This window comes from Notothenia rossii (assembly GCF_949606895.1).
Source record: "Notothenia rossii genome assembly, chromosome: 5".
Taxonomy (NCBI): domain Eukaryota; kingdom Metazoa; phylum Chordata; class Actinopteri; order Perciformes; family Nototheniidae; genus Notothenia; species Notothenia rossii.
The window spans coordinates 35,386,282-35,403,781 of record NC_136903.1 but is presented as its reverse complement, the minus strand read 5'-3'; the positions used below and the strand labels follow the sequence as shown (position 1 = coordinate 35,403,781).

General features: G+C 42.7%; 1 protein-coding gene across 4 annotated transcripts in view; it reads left to right on the top strand.

Annotated features, from left to right (window-relative positions):
* LOC307040230 (NT-3 growth factor receptor-like) overlaps positions 1-17,500 on the top strand; it is a 283,019-nt gene that overhangs the window by 84,357 nt on the left and 181,162 nt on the right. For all 4 annotated transcript variants that reach the window (XM_079682872.1, XM_079682870.1, XM_079682871.1 and 1 more), the window contains one exon: positions 14,955-15,026. In XM_079682872.1, the coding sequence (XP_079538998.1) occupies positions 14,955-15,026 (72 nt within the window). The remainder of the gene's footprint in view (positions 1-14,954; positions 15,027-17,500) is intronic.

The window sequence follows — 17,500 nt, the reverse complement described above, 5'->3', positions numbered from 1 at the left end:
AACGTGTATGCAGCTTCCATGTAAAGTTCGCGTGGGTGAAAACAGTTTTTCCGGTCTCGAAGTTTTCATAATAAAACCGGATATATTCCCCTCACTGTCAAATGATTACACAGTAATATCTGCATTACTCATCCACTAAAAAACATCAGTTTATCCTTGTTCATTACACAATATTGATTGGTTTAAATTGTGTATAATGCTTTTGTGTTTTTAACCTTCGATTCAGAGAAACAAATAGTTTTTTAGGAGTTTAGACACTACAATTTCCGAAGACACTACACTACCCAGAATTCCCAGCTATCGTTTGGGACTACAACATCCGCCTTGCTTTACAAACCCTGTGATTAGTCATCAAGCCCTGTGATTGGGTATTGGAGTGGCAGTGCGACAAGGTTACGCTGAGCGTCAACAGCTCTTTGAAATGGAATGGAACCACGGAAGACTTCCCAAAACTTTGACGGGCCCCCGTCCAGCCCATACATCCATGGTCCAGCCCCCCCCCCCTCCAGGGGATACGAAACACAGTGGTGTTATCAAATTTAAAACATATAATTAATAAATGGGTGAATTAATATACCCACATGACACCTAAGGTCAGAAGAGCTTTATTTAACAGCTGGTCTTATGTCTGTGACCCCTCCTGTTGTTAATTGATAAGCCTGAAACATTCACTTGTTCATTTTAAGATAAGATAAGATATACTTTATTGATCCCTAGTTGGGAAATCTTTTTGTTACAGCAGCATACTACTTTGTTTTACTCCACTACAATTCAGAGGTTAACCTGGTATTTTTACTCCACTACATGTATTTTAGTTACTTTGCAGATTCTGATTAATGATGTGAAATATAAACAACCCTTAAATCAGACTTTAGTTACACCTGAGTCAAATTCAAGGAAGGTGATTGTCAAGTGCTAAAATAAACTATGCAATATATTGGACGTTAAGTACTTTGTCAGACTTCATATTTATCTGTGGATAACCCCAAAGTCTTTTTCTTGTTCAAAAGAAGACCTTAACTTAAAGTAATCTTTAATGTTTAAATAAAGCCTTATTAGTTTGTCTGTTTGGAACATCCTCCAGTTAATATCTTTGGACGTCCTGCACTAAACTGTTTTATTGTAGAGATCACTTCTTCATATTTTCAATTTTGTATGTAGGCTACTCTTAATATTTAAATGTTTTCATCAAATAAAACGTATTCAACAACAACATTCAATAAAGTGCTTTAACCACTAGGCGGCACGGGTTAAAAAAACAGTGGTGTAGTTAATAAAACATAATAATATCAAACATAATATGACTATTAACTTTATTGTGAAATTAACACAGAACGGTAAAGGAAAATACAGTTTCAGTCTCTCGATTTGAAGCTTATGCATTGTACCATGAACCTGTATAAACCTGTAACAGTCAACTGCATGAGGAGTTGGAAACGTAGTAAATAATATCTTTAAAAACTACAAAAAAATCCCTTTCTATCAGCTGTGCACCGTTATGGTGTAAATATAACCAATATACCAATTGGATCAAATATAAAAGTCAGCCGAATTAGTGTTGATACTGCGAGGAGACGTATTGTGTGAAAAGAAATGGAAGATGTGGTTTAATTGCTAATATATTTATGACCCAAATCATGTATTCAGTTTTGGCGGCATTTCTTACAGTTTGTCAAAAGATCTTCTGATCAGGGCTCCATAAATAAATATCTATGGTAGATATGTAATATTTAATGCAGCCGAACCGTGTATTACAATGCCGTTATGTGATCACTTCCAATTTCATATTGCACAGCGACCATATCCCGACATGCATTGCGGCGATGTTTTAGCCTATCAAAACCTCTGAAAAAAGAAAGGTGTCTCTCAGAATCGAAAGAGAAAAACCTATGGGAAAAACACAAAAGCCTTGTACACAATTTAAACCAACAAATGTCGTATAATTAACAAGGATAAACTGATGTTTTTTAGTTGATGAGTACCGCAGATATCACTGTTAAATCATTTGATCATTGGTTTTATTATGAAAACGTCGAGACCGGAAATACTGTTTTCAACCCGTAACTTTACATGGAGGCTGCCGCATACCTCAAATCATCTTCGTAATATCTATCAAACTATAGATCCTACATATCGACTGGACGTGGATTCCAAAAGTACAATATACACTTCTCGCTAGAAATCTAATCAAAAAGCGTTTTAATGGCCAAAATATCCTACAATTTAGGATTTTACAGAGAGGGTTATTTGTGAATAAACGACCCTCTGTAACGTTTGCATTCAACGGGAGCACTAGAGGGCGAAAACGTTAAAACTTAATTATAGGACGTATTAAGCGCTTGAACAAACAACATATTTGGTCGTAATAATTGGGCCTGAACAATCGGCATATTTGGTCGTATGAGTTGGAGGACTTGTTGGAGACAACAAGTGAAATCATTATGGAACCTTAAAGTTCATCAGGCAATCCAATGACCAAAACCATAATGTGAGTCCAAAGCCATGCTAACATCTCTGTGAGGCTGCACATAGACCAAGTGGTGCTTTAAAGGTCCCACGTCCCCTTGTGTGTTATGAAGGTTTTTCTGCATGTAAACGGTCTGCAAAGTCACAAACTCTCAAAGTACACCCTGTAGCGAGTAAAACTCTAACACAGAAAATACCTGTCTATGCTGCCCCAGAACGCCTCGTTGGAGATTTAATCATGTTCTTCCTGGTACTACGTTTTTTTTTTGTATTATTTTTTAACAGACATTGCTCCAGATAACAAACCGTACATCAAAACATGTAACAACAAACAACTAAACAAAACGTAACGGGGGAGGGGGGGGGGGGGGGGGGGGGGGTGAATGCAAGGATGACTTCCTAAGGCAGCTGATTGTGACATACACAGGACATTACATACACAATACATTATACATTACACAGGAGATGCCATATTGACAGGGTTAGATAGGAGAGCTGCGGACAGTGAACCGCAATCCTCCTGTCTCCCCTCAAAATCCCCCAGCAGAGAAGCTGCACGCTCCATGTTCAGTAGGTCCAGGTACTCCCTCAGCCATGAGTCCCTAGTAAAGCAGGCTGGTTTGCATTCCTTCCAGTTTAATAGGATGAGTCTTTTTGTGGCTAAACAGCCCAATGTCCAGAGCCGATCGGTAGTCCTTGCAGGATTGCCATCTGGCTTGAGACCCTGTAGACATGCAATGGGACATGTAGGGAAACTAACTTTTAAAGATTCAGACAATAAGGATATTACTTCTGACCAAAGTTTTTTTTACCGCTGGGCATTCCCAGAGTAGGTGCAACAATGTACCTCGCTTGCCACATTCATGCCAGCATAAATCTCTGTGTTTATTGTCCATCTTGGATTTTGTAACAGGGGTGATGTAAGCTCTATTTAGAATTTTGAACTGTATGATCCTGAATCTTACACATTTAGAAGAGAACATAGCTGACTGCCAAATGGAGTTCCATTGCAAAGCAGACAGAGAGATATTCAAGGTATGCTCCCAGGACAGTTGGACAGGAGAATAGGTATTCGGGGCAGCCCTAGATAATAATTTATAAATGTTAGAGACCACACCTGATGATATGATTGCTTTCTTGAGGCGCTGGTCCTCTTCCATACATGAAGCAGGCATGGCTCCCTCCTTACATTTTGTACTAATAATAGATGCTAGTTGTGCATATGATAGAAAAGACGAGTCTGAGAGACCATACTGATTTTTGAGTTGTTGAAATGGAAGGGTTTGGTCTCTATATATCTGTCCAATTGTAGTAATACCAACCTTCTGCCAGATATTATGACTTAAAGTGCCTCCTCCTGCAGAAATACAGGGGTTACTCCAAATGGGGCAAGATGGTAAAGAGATCCCCTCTATGTTGAGTCTCCTGTGCAGTTGCTTTACAATAGAGCATGAAAAGCGGATGATGGTATTATCCATTGAGGGTGGTGGTTTTGGGCAGTACCACATTGATGCCAGAGATATGTTTTGGTTTACAGACATGATGGATTGCTCCAGCCATTGCCAACTGCCTACCGAAGAGGCACTTTTGTACGCCCACGATAATGGATACTTTGCATTGAAGGACAGATAATACTGGAATACATCTGGGACTCCCAAACCTCCCATTGATCTTGGAATGATCAACTTATTATGTGCGATTCTGGGTTTCTTATTATTCCAAAGGAACTGAGTGAATAGGGATTTGATATCTTTAAACCATTTTAGTGGGAATTCAAGAGGGATAGAGGAGATAATATGAGAAAGCCTTGGGAGAACATTCATTTTCAAGGTTTCTGCTCTGCCCCATAGAGAGAGTGGTATGGCCATCCACCTGTTGATGTCCTCCTTAATGGACTGGAAAATAGCAGGGCCGTTAAGGCTAAAGATTTTAGAGATAGGAGAGACGATGTTAATTCCCAAATACCTCATTCCATTTGTTTTCCAAATAAAGGGGGTGCTCATTAGGTTGTGTTTATATGTATATGAGTTAAGTGGGACTGCTTCACTCTTGTTCCAATTTATCTTATATCCAGAGAAGCTGCCAAATAAATGTATCATATCAAGAACTTCGGGTATAGAGAGTGCTGGCTTGCTCAAAGTAAGAAGTATATCGTCAGCGTACATATTTAATTTGAAATCGTGTCCATGAATGTTCACACCATATATGTCACCATTAGCGCGAATTGCACAGGCTAATGGTTCTAGAGCCATAATAAAAAGTAGGGGACTAACAGGACACCCTTGCCTCACACCATGGTGTAAGGGGAAAGGTTTTGAGATTAACCCATTAGTTCTAACAGAAGAGAAGGGAGCGCTATACAAAGCCTTTACCCAGCTAATCAACTTGGGCCCAAAGCCACATTTTTTGAGCGTGTAAAACAGATATTTCCATTCTATTTGGTCAAAAGCTTTCTCAGCATCTAGTGATGCTGCAATCATTGGCAAATTGCTGGAGCTTGCTTCTAGGATAATCTGAAAAACCCTCCTCATGTTATTTGAGGACTGGCGGTCTGGAATGAAACCTACTTGGTCTAGATGCACTATAGATGGAACCACCTTCTCCAAACGGAGTGCCAGTATCTTGGCTAGAATCTTATAGTCACAGTTTAGAAGGCTTAAAGGGCGGTGGTTACCCATCAGAGAAGGATCTGTGCCCGGTTTAGGCAACAATGAGATAATGGCCCTGCTCATGGAGGGAGGCATGGCTTCAGATTCTAATATTTCATTGAATAACAACAGTAAATATGGTGAAAGCTGTTCTTTAAAACATTTATAGAACTCTGTTCCAAAACCGTCGTCCCCTGGAGTTTTCCCTGATGCCATCTTCATGATTGCGTTTTCTATTTCATTTTGGGAAACAGGTGCCTCCATAGCAGATCTGTCAGCCAAGCTGACGCTCGGGAGGTTAAAATCTCCGAAAAAGCTATCTAAGGCTTCTTCATTCAAGTTATTTTTTGTGCTATATAATTTAGAATAATAGTTCTTGAAAGATTCATTGATTTTGGCTGCATCACACTGTAGCCTGTCATGCTCATCTCTGATCGCTGGAATAATCTGTCTGTTTTCTATTTGTTTCAATCTATGAGCTACCATTTTCCCTGCTTTGTCTCCGGATTCAAAGTATGTTCTTCGTAAAAGAAAAAGGGCAAAAGCTGTCTCCTCATGTACAAGTTTCTGCAAATTAGTCCTAGCGGTGAGAAGTGAGTTCCTGAGATCTAAATTGGATGGGTCTAGCATATGCTGCTCTTCTAGAGTCTTGAGTTTAAAGTTTAATTGGGATTTCACCTCTCTGCGCTTTTTATTCTCTGCCGAGGAGAAACTAATTAACCAGCCCCTGCATGTTGCTTTAAAAGCCTCCCAGACAGTAGTGACGCTTGGTACATAATTTAGATTGATCTCAAAGAAATCTAAAATTTGTTTTTTAATGAGCAGTGTGCATTTTTCATTTTTGAGTAGAGATGTATTAAGTCGCCACTGTTTGGATTTGCAAGGGTTGGTTGGAGGGGAAAATGTGACAGATACCGCAGCATGATCACTTAATAATATATGGAATGTACTTATATAGCGCTTTATCCAGTCTTTAAGACCCCTCAAAGCGCTTTACATACTACATGTCATTCACCCATTCACACCCATTCATACAGAGCAGTGTACCTTACTCTATAGGACCTAACATTCATACACATTCACACACCGTTGGCCATGCCATCGGGAGCAACTCAGTGTTAAGTATCTTGCCCAAGGATACATCGACATGTTGACTGCATGGGCTGGGATCGAACCCACAACCTTCTGTTTGAAAGACGACCGCACTCCCTCGCAGCCACAGTCGCCCATATATACTATGCATTTTGATCTCAATAACATTCTGGATCAAATTTGAAGACATCATTATGTAATCTATCCTTGAGTAGGAGTTATGCGCACCAGAATAGAAAGAGTACTCTCGGGCATCTGGGTGCACTAGGCGCCACACATCTGTAATACCGAGCTCGGATTGGAAGTCCCTCAAGGCGGCGGAAATGTTTTTATCTGAAGGGAGAGGGTGGCTGGATCGATCCACTATAGGGTCACAGACAGAGTTGTACTTCCTGGTACTAAGTGACGTTCCCATACCCAAATGGACCCATTGGTCCAAATGGACCAATCCGTGGAGCCGTTACGTTACGTCCGCGGAGCGGTTACGTTAAGTCCTCACACACACACACTCAATCATTTCTCAGTTGCAGCTCCGCCGATTTCTCCTCCCTGAGACGGCGGGACGCGGCGAGGCTGTGAGTTGGTGTGTGAGCACACACACAAAGTCCCAGCCAGGCTGCGGGTGTGTTTGTGTGTTCGGGCTGGGCTTCGCTGTGTCTCGCTGTCTCGCAGACGGCCACTGGGCTCACAGCAATGTTCAACTTTTTAAGCTTCGACGGAAGCATCAGCCAATCAAATCATATGCCAGTACAAGCTCTAGCCAATCAAACCGCGTGCTTGTGTGTCCGAGGCGGGAGATTCATGTCCTTGGTTGTTGGTCTAGTTTCACATACGCCCACTGGCAAGCTTCAACGCATGCCGCCGTGTGGACTCTGCGTAAGGGGGCATGTCTGGGCGCTGAGGATCTCACAGAAGGATGGTTCCTCGATTATCACTCCTCGGTTATCAATCTCCGCCCCTCAATCCTCACTCCTGCAAGCACAAATAAGTGCCATGGAACGCTCCTTAAGATGGCGCAACAGAACAACTTGTGTTTTGAGCGAGGAGGGAGGAAATGACAAGCAGCTTGGCATCAACCCCCTGTCTGTCTTCTGCTGTTCCCTTTAGTGTTTACTCCCTGCCTCTCTTCTGTTACTGTTCCTGTTAGAGTTTACTTCCTGTCTGTCTTTTCCTGCTGTTCCCTTAACGGCCCGTCCACACGGCGGCATGCGTTGACGCTTCAACGCTTCTGCCCATTCACTTTGAATCGACACGTTTTGCCGAACTGCATTGTGGGAGCGAAGCGTAGATTTGCTCGCGTTGCTCGCGACGAAAGTTGAGCCAATGTTCAACTTTTGAAGCTTTGGCGGAAGCGTCAGCCAATCGAATCATATGCCAGTACAAGCTCTAGCCAATCAAACCGCGTGCTTGTGTGTCCGGGGCGGGAGATTCATGTGATTGGTTGTTGGTCGACTTTCAGCCCCCACCGCCGGCAAGCGAAAACGCACGCCGCCGTGTGGACAGGCCGTTAGTGTTTACTTCCTGCCCGTTTTCTGCTACTGTTCCTGTAAGTGTTTACTTCCTGTCTGTCTTTTCCTGCTGTTCCCTTTAGTGTTTACTTCCTGCCTGTCTTCTGCTACTGTTCCTGTTAGTGTTTACTTCCTGTCTGTCTTTTCCTGCTGTTCCCTTTAGTGTTTACTTCCTGCCTGTCTTCTGCTACTGTTCCTGTTAGTGTTTACTTCCTGTCTGTCTTCTTCTGCTGTTCCCTTTAGTGTTTACTTCCTGTCTGTCTTCTTCTGCGGTTCCCTTTAGTGTTTACTTCCCGTCTGTCTTCTGCTGCTGTCCCCTTTAGTGTTTACTTCCACATAGTCCCTTAATCTGAGCATTCCTTAGCAACAGTCTGCTCTGAAAAAAGGAGAGGCCGCTGAATGTCCAAATTGACCATTCAGAATCGATTATTTTTCTAAGACATGTAAACAATGGGTACAACGGTGTGATGCAGTTGTAAACTCAGTTAAATCTTGTGGTATGGCCTTTGTCTCTCTTTCTTTAACCAGCCTTCCCTTTGTCCTCATTAGGGTTGCAAAGGGGCGGAAAGTTTCCGGTAAATTTCCGGAAAGTTTCCGGAAAGTTTCCATGGGAAGTTAAGCTGGGGGCATTTGGGAAATATTCGATGCAAAAATTAAACAAAAAAACATGATATTTCAACATATTTATTTTTTCAAACATTTTTTTTGTAAGTAGAACAGAACAAGTTTTAATTATTTTATTGAACAATTATTTGTTTCATTGAAGAACGAAAACAGGAATGTTGAGTTAAATATATTACTCATCCCCCAACCTCACTAATTAAAAAATGAACAAAAAGGCACCCCCCATCCAAAAATCCCCACAAAGAGCCCTTCTCCCTCCAAAAAGTCCCATTAAACATGCAAATCTTCCTTCAAGCAATCCTCTGCATTTTTGCTAAAGCCTTTCAGTCAATGGGTTCTTCCTGGGCCTCATCAACATCCAACTCTTGAGTCTTCCTCTGCAGTGTCACTGTCCAGCTTTGTTGAGGATGGCTCTGTGTCAGGCTCAGAGAGCCTTAGGTTTGCCCGAATGCCAACCAGTTTTTCCACTCTCACATTTGTGAGCCTGTTGCGAACCTTTGTGTGGTCTCAATAGCCATGCAGTAAGCATTGTGCTATGGCATGGATATTCAAGTGTACTTGAATGGCATCTGTTTGTTTTATTCAAGATTATGCTAAAATATACCTTCAATTTTGAAAATTCCCAGTTTATTCACATAAATTCCCGTTTATTCCCGTTAATTCCCGTGGAAATTTTCCATCTTTGAAAATTCCCGGAATTTTGCAACCCTAGTCCTCACCAGCTCATTATTATTATTGAACAGCTCGCAGGAGAAAATGTCCACCTATCCTTCAGCTACATCCCGCTGTGATTAGATTGGAAAGCAGAAAATAAATTGAATTAGAGATGATAGTGTAAAGATTTAGGCCCTGTCCACACGGAGACAAAACGGATTTCGAACCGAAGTCGATTACAAAAAAGTTGATTTCGTCCGTCCACACGAAACCGCTCTAAACCGCTGGAGAAGCTGTAGTACTTATGCCGGGCCTGTAAGTGGTGCTGTACTTCCGCCACAAAATACACCAAAAGCAGCGAATAAGACCGATGACGATTATTATTAGGGCCCGAGCGCGAGAGCGCTAAGACCCAACGGCGTCCTAGCACGAAGTGCGAGGAACCTATTGTTATCCTAGGGATTATTATTCTTCCAGTTCTTAGAACCCTGTTTTGAGGGCTTTAGGTCGCTTCAAAAGTTGTATAATTTTGCACGGATGCCAGGACCGATGAAGAATTTGACATTCTGGAGTCAATGGGTTCAAATTGTCCAACATGCTCGCTAGCGCCACATATATGTAAATAATTTTGGAAACATTTACCTAGTCGCACCGTAAGTCCATTTGACCTGAAATGTTGCACACTTGAACCTCTAAACTCCCTTTAATTAGCATAATGTTCCAAACAGAGAAATATTCTCTTAAATTTCATTTTTTTGTTTTTCAACACCAAACTTAGTATACAGCATCGGTGGAGGGTTAGAGACATTACCCTAGGAAATAAGCATGTTCAGTTGATAAATATGGCCGCCATTAATCAAAATGTATTTGCAAAAAGCGGGGCTTAGAAATAAATGCTCATAACTCATCAACAATGTATCCAAATATCATTACATTACATTACATTACATTGCATTTAGCTGACGCTTTTATCCAAAGCGACTTACAATAAGTGCATTCGACCAGGAAGATACAACCTTTAAGAAAACAGAATCATATAAGTACATCAGGTTTCATAGAGCCAAACATTTCAAGTGCTACTCAACTGGCATTTAGAAAGCCAGCCCTTTATTAGTATATAAGTGCTTTGTTAGTAATTCTATCGCTCGAAGTGGAGTCTAAAGAGATGAGTTTTCAGTTTGCGTCGGAAGATGTGTAAGCTATCTGCTGTCCTGATTACAATGGGGAGCTCATTCCACCATTTTGGAGCCAGGATAGCAAACCCACGTGTTTTTGCTGACGGGAACTTGGGTCCCCCTCGCAGTGCGGGTGCAGCGAGCTGTTTGGCTGATGCAGAGCGGAGTGCACGTGCTGGGGTGTACGGTTTAACCATGTCCTGGATGTAGGAAGGGCCAGATCCATTCGCAGCATGGTACGCAAGTACCAGTGTCTTGAAGTGGATTCTAGCAGTTACTGGAAGCCAGTGAAGGGAGCGGAGGAGCGGTGTGGTGTGGGAGAATTTGGGAAGGTTGAAGACCAGACGAGCCGCTGCATTCTGGATGAGCTGCAGAGGTCGGATGGCACATGCAGGTAGACCAGCCAGGAGGGAGTTGCAGTAGTCTAGGCGTGAGATGACGAGAGCCTGGACCAGAATCTGCGCTGATGTCTGGGTCAGCTGGGGACGTATCCTCCTGATGTTGTAAAGCGTGTATCTGCAGCAGCGGGTTGTAGCAGCGATGTTTGCAGTGAAGGACAGTTTGTTATCTAGGACCACACCCAGATTCCTTGCAGTCTGAGTCGGGGAAACAACAGAGGTGCCGATGTTGATTGTTAGGTCAAGAGTGGGACAATCTTTTCCCGGAAGGAAGAGCAGTTCAGTCTTGTCAAGGTTGAGCTTGAGGTGATGAGCAGACATCCACCGAGAGATGTCTGCTAGGCAAGCAGAGATGCTTGCGACGACCTGGGTCTCTGAGCGGGGAAAGGACAGAATTAGTTGGGTGTCGTCAGCGTAGCAGTGGTATGAAAAACCATGCGGGCTAATGACAGACCCGAGCGAGTTTGTGTACAGGGAGAAGAGGAGGGGACCAAGAACCGAGCCCTGAGGGACCCCTGTAGTTAATTGAGAAGGGTCGGACTCGGACCCTCTCCAAGTAACCCTGTAGGTGCGGTCGTTGAGGTATGAGGTGAGGAGGGAAAGTGCAGTGCCTGAAACTCCAAGTTCTTGGACAGTGCGAAGGAGGATCCGATGGTTCACCGTGTCGAATGCAGCAGACAGGTCCAGAAGGATGATGACAGAGGAGAGGGAGGCTGCTTTAGCAGTGTGCAGTTTGTCAGAGACAGCAAGGAGAGCAGTTTCTGTTGAGTGACCTGCCTTGAAACCAGACTGGTGCGGATCCAGAAGGTTGTTCTGATGGAGATAACAGGAGAGTTGTTTAAAGACAGCGCGTTCAAGTGTTTTAGACAGGAACGGGAGGAGAGAGACGGGCCTGTAGTTAATAACATCAGACGGATTGAGAGTGGGTTTCTTAAGGAGAGGGTTTACTCTTGCCTCCTTGAGACTGTTTGGAAAGTGACCAGAAGTTAGAGAAGTGTTGATGAAATGGGTGAGAAATGGTAGAATATCAGGAGCGATAGTCTGAAGGAGGTTTGAGGGGATAGGGTCCAGAGAACAGGTGGTAGGACGGGCAGAGGTAACGAGGGTAAGAACCTCACTTGGAGAGAGAGGGGAGAAGGAGGTCAGTGTGTGGGTGAAGGGAGGGTCTGGTGACCCAGCGGTGAGTAAAGGTGAGTCAGAAAAAGAAGAGCGAATATCATCAACCTTTTTTTCAAAGTGGTTAACAAAGTCGCTTGACAGAAGGGAGGAGGGGGGAGGTGCTTTGGGGGGGTCCAAGAGGGTGGAGAAGATAGAAAATAGTTTTTTGGGATTGGAATAGGAAGATTGGATCTTATCTTGAAAGAAAGTGCTTTTTGCCTGAGAGATGGAAGCAGAGAAAGAGGAGAGGAGAGCCTGATAGGTTAGGAGGTCGTCATGGTGTTTGGATTTCCACCATTTCCGCTCTGCTGCCCGAAGGATGGTTCTATTAGCACGCAGTGCATCATTTAGCCAGGGAGCAGGAGGGGACTGACGAGCCGGCCGCGATGTGAGAGGACAGAGAAAGTCCAGAGAGGATGAGAGAGTCGAGAGGAGAGTTTTTGCAGCAGTGTTTGGAGGCAGGAGTTGGAACGAGTCAGAGGAACGGAGGGCTGAGAGCACCGATGAGGCAAAGGTAGAGGGGGAGAGGGAACGGAGGTTACGGCGGACAGGAGCAGAGTTAGAAGAGATTAGGTTGTTATGTTTGGAAAGGGGTAGAGAGAATGAAATGAAGAAGTGATCGGATGTGTGGAGCGGGTTTACAGAGAGGTTAGAAGTAGAGCAGTTCCTTGAGAATATGAGATCAAGGACATTGCCAGCTTTATGAGTTGGTGGGGATGGAGACAGTGAGAAAGCAAAGGTGGTTAACAGAGATGTTAGTTCAGATATCTTCCCTGTCTGGAGGTTGACATCTCCGAGAAGTACAGCGGGGCGGGAGGGCCAGTTTCAGGGATGTGTGAGAGGAGATTATCTAACTCCTCCAAGAAGTCCCCCAAGGCGCCTGGTGGACGGTAGAGAACAACAATGGTTAATTGTATAGGATGGGTTACTGTGACGGCATGGAATTCAAAGGTGGAAGGAGTGAAATTAGGTAGCTTGAAGAGGGAAAAGCTCCATTTGGGAGAGAGCAGGAGACCAGTGCCACCTCCTCTGCCAGAGGGTCTGGGTGTATGGGAGAAGGAATATGCTGTGGAGAGAGCTGCTGGGGTGGATGTGTTGGATGGAGTGATCCAGGTCTCCGTGAGAGCAAGGAAATCCAGAGACTGCAGGGAAGCGTAGCCAGAGATGAAGTCAGCCTTAGGGACAGCTGACTGGCAGTTCCACAGGCCCCCTGAAACGAGATGTTGGATCTCAGTGGAGCATGTGGGATAGACGAGAGCAGGCCGGTGAGATCGATTAGGAGAAACACGGGGCCAGTGATAATTGCGAGAAGACACATGAACAGGAATGCAGAAAATACACATGATTATAGCATGAGGGGCTAGAGAACCCAAGAGAATTGAATAAAACTAAATAACACCAGCGATACTTTGCGCAATCAGAGTAGGATTTGCCTCCTCTTTGCCTCCCACGTGACTCCCACAGGACTCTTAATGTCTTTGTCAGTCTTCGTCTGGCTGACGCTGAAGCTGACGCTCCAGGAAAACGCAACCTAAGATGGATACCTGATTGCTCAGTTCTCACAGCTTTGGGGGCACGCCCCTGTAATTAATATATTAATTAATTAATTAATTAATATTAATATCACAGATTTTAGTGGATAGGTTCAGTCTGTCTTGGGGAATAGGCACACCAAAGCATTTTCATTTTGGACTATAGGGGGCACCAAAAAGACCACAAATGTATAACTCAAGAACGGATGGACGAAATAAATTGTACTCTGGGGGTGAGTATGAACTGAGATTTAAAGTGTCGCAACGAATGACGAATGTGGGCGTGGCCTATACTTTTTGTTTTTTTATTGCGATGCGCTAAAATGAGCTTCGGACACAAAACTTGGGACACACGTCACAGCCCACGACCTTTTCGAGAATGTGAAAAAAAAGAATCGTAATCTTTTGTTAAAACAGCTCAGTAGTGCCCCCTATTGTGTGGTCACATATAGTTTCTCCAAACTTCACGAATCTTATGGGATTAGTTTTGTATCATAAAGATAAAGCAACACTTTCTCAGAATAAAGCAAAACTATGAGTTTAAAAGAAAAAAAACTGCGTCAAGCAAAATAAAATACATTTCAAAAATAAAACTATAAGTTGAAAACAAATCATTTGTGTAATCATGTAAACTTTAAGAAATTTTTATTTGTTTTAACATAGGTTTTTGTTTGCAGTTCTTGTTTCTTCTTTCTCAATGATCAGACTTTTGCTCTCGCTGCAGCTTTCTCATTTGCGCTCCTTCACTTTTTGTTTGAGATTCTGACACAAACCTCCCAGGTGGGCGGGACTTTCAGGGGTGCGTCCCCATTAGCTACTCAGTTTTTGAGTGACAGCCCAGTCCTCCAGCGATTGTACAGTGCAGGCAGCTGCAGTGCGGTAGATGATCGTGGATAGAACACCTCCAGAAGAACCAGCATTTCAATTATTATAATAATAATTATAAGTCCGGACCTGAACCTGAACCTCTGGACTTTATTCCGGACCTGAACCTGAATGTGAGTCCAGGTACGCAGCACTACCCATATCCAATGTGATGTTAAATTGCGAAGGAATAGTCGATCGCTCAACCCTGTGATCCGCCATTGTTGTTGCTGTTGGCGAAACTTATCAGCAATGACGCTATGGCGTCATCGATTCAGGAAATGATCCTATAGGGCATACACACGGAGCCGCAAGCGTTTCGTCTCCAGACTTACCCACTTTGGGAGCTGTTTTCAAAGTGTATCGGTTTCGGGCTCCGAAGACGCGGCTCCGTTTCGGCTTCGTGTGGACGAACCGTCTATATGCGATAAAGAACTTACAACTGAAATCGCCTCTGTGTGGACGGGGCCTTAAACTGCAGAGTTGAAGGCAAATAAATTGTGAGATGGAATGGATGGTACTCAGAGAATCCCAAAGTGTTTTAACAACTGATATTATGTCTTCAGAAACTTTCTTCCATAACGTAGTATTGCATTTTCAAAGAGTTTGGGGACTCAATGATGATAAATACAATGATGGACTTAAAAACGCAACTAACCATATTGAACAGGTTTTTAAATATTTCCTTTTAAAATGTAATTGAAATGATAAACAGACTGTATTCTGTTCAATCAACTGTTTTGTCTTTTTGACTCTTTTGACTAAATCAAAGTAAGCAGCATAATATCCCTGCAGATTGTGTCATTTTCAAGTTTCTATTTTTGTGTGTTAATAGAACGATTACAAGGAGCAATCTGTATTCGATCCAGGCTCGTGTCTTCTCCAAGAACCCCCACCTGCGTTACATGTGAGTACAGTAAAGGAAAACACACACACACACACACACACACACACACACACACACACACACACACACACACACACACACACACACACAACCCCAACGTTTTAGACCTTGCTAAATACTATATTGGTCTGAATATTAGATTAGATTTTGGAAATGGGGTCATACTATATTTCAAGACTATGCGGGACAGAGAATAGAGAGGACTGGTATATCTACCTTCTAGTGAGTGTTGCATTAATGGTTGTTAGCAGCCTTCATGTAGCTAGGCTAGCATGTTTCTAACGGCCAATGATAGCTGTTGTGAAGAAAATGATTCAAAAATCATCTTTTAATGATATTACTGAAAAAAGTCAAGAACCAAGTCGACTCTCAATAGAACCAATAATTATTAGTTTCACAATGGAAAAGGCACTACTGTGAGGCTTGGGGTCATCTTGTGATATGCATGGTGTTATATTGCCCAACATAGATATAACGTTTTGTAAGATGTTAGAAAGTCAATATTGGCAAAATGAAGTCAGACTACAGCTTTAGTCCTAAAGCCATTAAAATAACTAATATATTTCTTCATATGAAGATAAAAGGACTTTTTGGTGGCGGTGAGGCTGGGAGTTGGTGATTAACCACCTTGGAAATGAACGATTTTCAAATTGAGAGGAAGTGGGTTTAGTTGAGCTGTGTGTAGAGGAGAGGATCCTTCCAATAGGCTACAAGAAAAGCTGTCTGCCAAAAGTTTCACTTATTTTAAGTAGTGTTAGGTGTGTTAAGAGCTCAAGAGTCCCAAACTTTCATCTGCTACTAGAGCAGTGGTTCTCAAAGTGGGGGGCACGCCCCCCCAGGGGAGCGCAGAGGCATGACAGGGGGGGCGCAGAGGCATGACAGGGGGGGCGCGAGAGACCAGGAGGAAAAAAGGTTATTAAAAAAATCATATTTTGAAAAACTATTGATTCAAAAATAATATGATGCAGTACAGTATTATTACGTCTGGGTCTCAGTGTTTCATTAAAGCTCGGCTCTGTGTGTGTGTGTGGAATGAGCCATTTTGTGTGCGTGCGCGCAAGAGAGAGAGTGCACCGGTACCGGAGATCGTTGTTGTTAGCTTCTGGTGCTAGCGAGCTACGCTAACGGATATAAGGAGTTTTTTCAACAACAAAGTGGAGGAGAGTCCTCTCCTGTCAGACGAACTAAAGGACTCTCTCAGTGTTATCTCAGTGGGTCTCAAGCGTTTTGGTCACCATTAATGTAAACAATTATTTCCGAGGCACACGTTTATATGATCATTATAGTTATAAAAAAATAAGAGAATAAATTAAAAACAGGTATGAAATACTACAGATGGAGCGATTCATTTCGGACAGTTTGAAACGCGAGGGCCGTGATTGGTACGTGATCTGCCCTCGCTCAAGGGAAAACCTCCAGCTTGACTTGAGACCGCCCCCGTGATAGATAAATGTATTTATAATGAAGCCAGTTGCAATGGATCATTGATCCACCAGGAGGTGCAGTGGGGTTCCACACTGGAGCTCATGTGAAATAAAGTCAGATACAGTACGCTGGATGTACAGCGGAACTTTGTTAAGATCCATATGTCACGGATATCATACTCTGTGCTAAATAAGAGACATGTAATCATTTACAAAACATCAACATGTTGTTATTTAACAAAATAATTTTGTTATTCGAAAAAAACGAACGGGAGGAAATGCAGCCCGGCTCTCGATTTTTAATCCTAATTTAATCATCATCTTCACCACGATCATTTATGTTTATGTTCGCCGAATTGACATGAAATCACTGACACATATGAATATACTGTATTCAACGTCATTAAAACGTTATTAACGTGCCTAAACTCAGTAATTCACCAAAAATATGTATATTTTAATGGAGTTTCGTCGGTCGATCAGGATCCCAAAGTGTAGCGGAGGGATCCTCATCTGGATGAAGGGTGTTATTTTCCCCATAAAGAACAAGTCGCTGCAAATTATCCCGCTTATTACATGGCCACATTCTCAACAAAGTAACGACATGACTCCCAATATTAATTGAAATGCTTTTATGGATTTAGAAAATGTTTTTATTGATTTAAAAAATAGTTGTATGTATTGATTTAACTTCACATGCATCCGCTAAGAAAAATAGTCCGTTGTTACAGTTTTTTAAACAGTCTGAATGAAACGGCAGCTCTCAGCTGTGTATTTACACAACTAATGGCCTATCAACCACAGCTCTCTCCCCCCCTCCCCCCTGATCTTTCTTCTCCAGCAGCTAAATTAACAGTAGGTTACTCTGAGTGACCATAGACTGTATGTGACAAGCTTACAGTTAGTGACGTAACAACACCATAAAAGCTGGTGGGTTGAAAGCAATACGGGAGGTAAACATAACTACAATAATTGTGACTTATTTATTGTGGCTTTTATGTTTTTAGGTATAACATTTTATGTAATATTCAGGCTTATAGTTCACCCTTC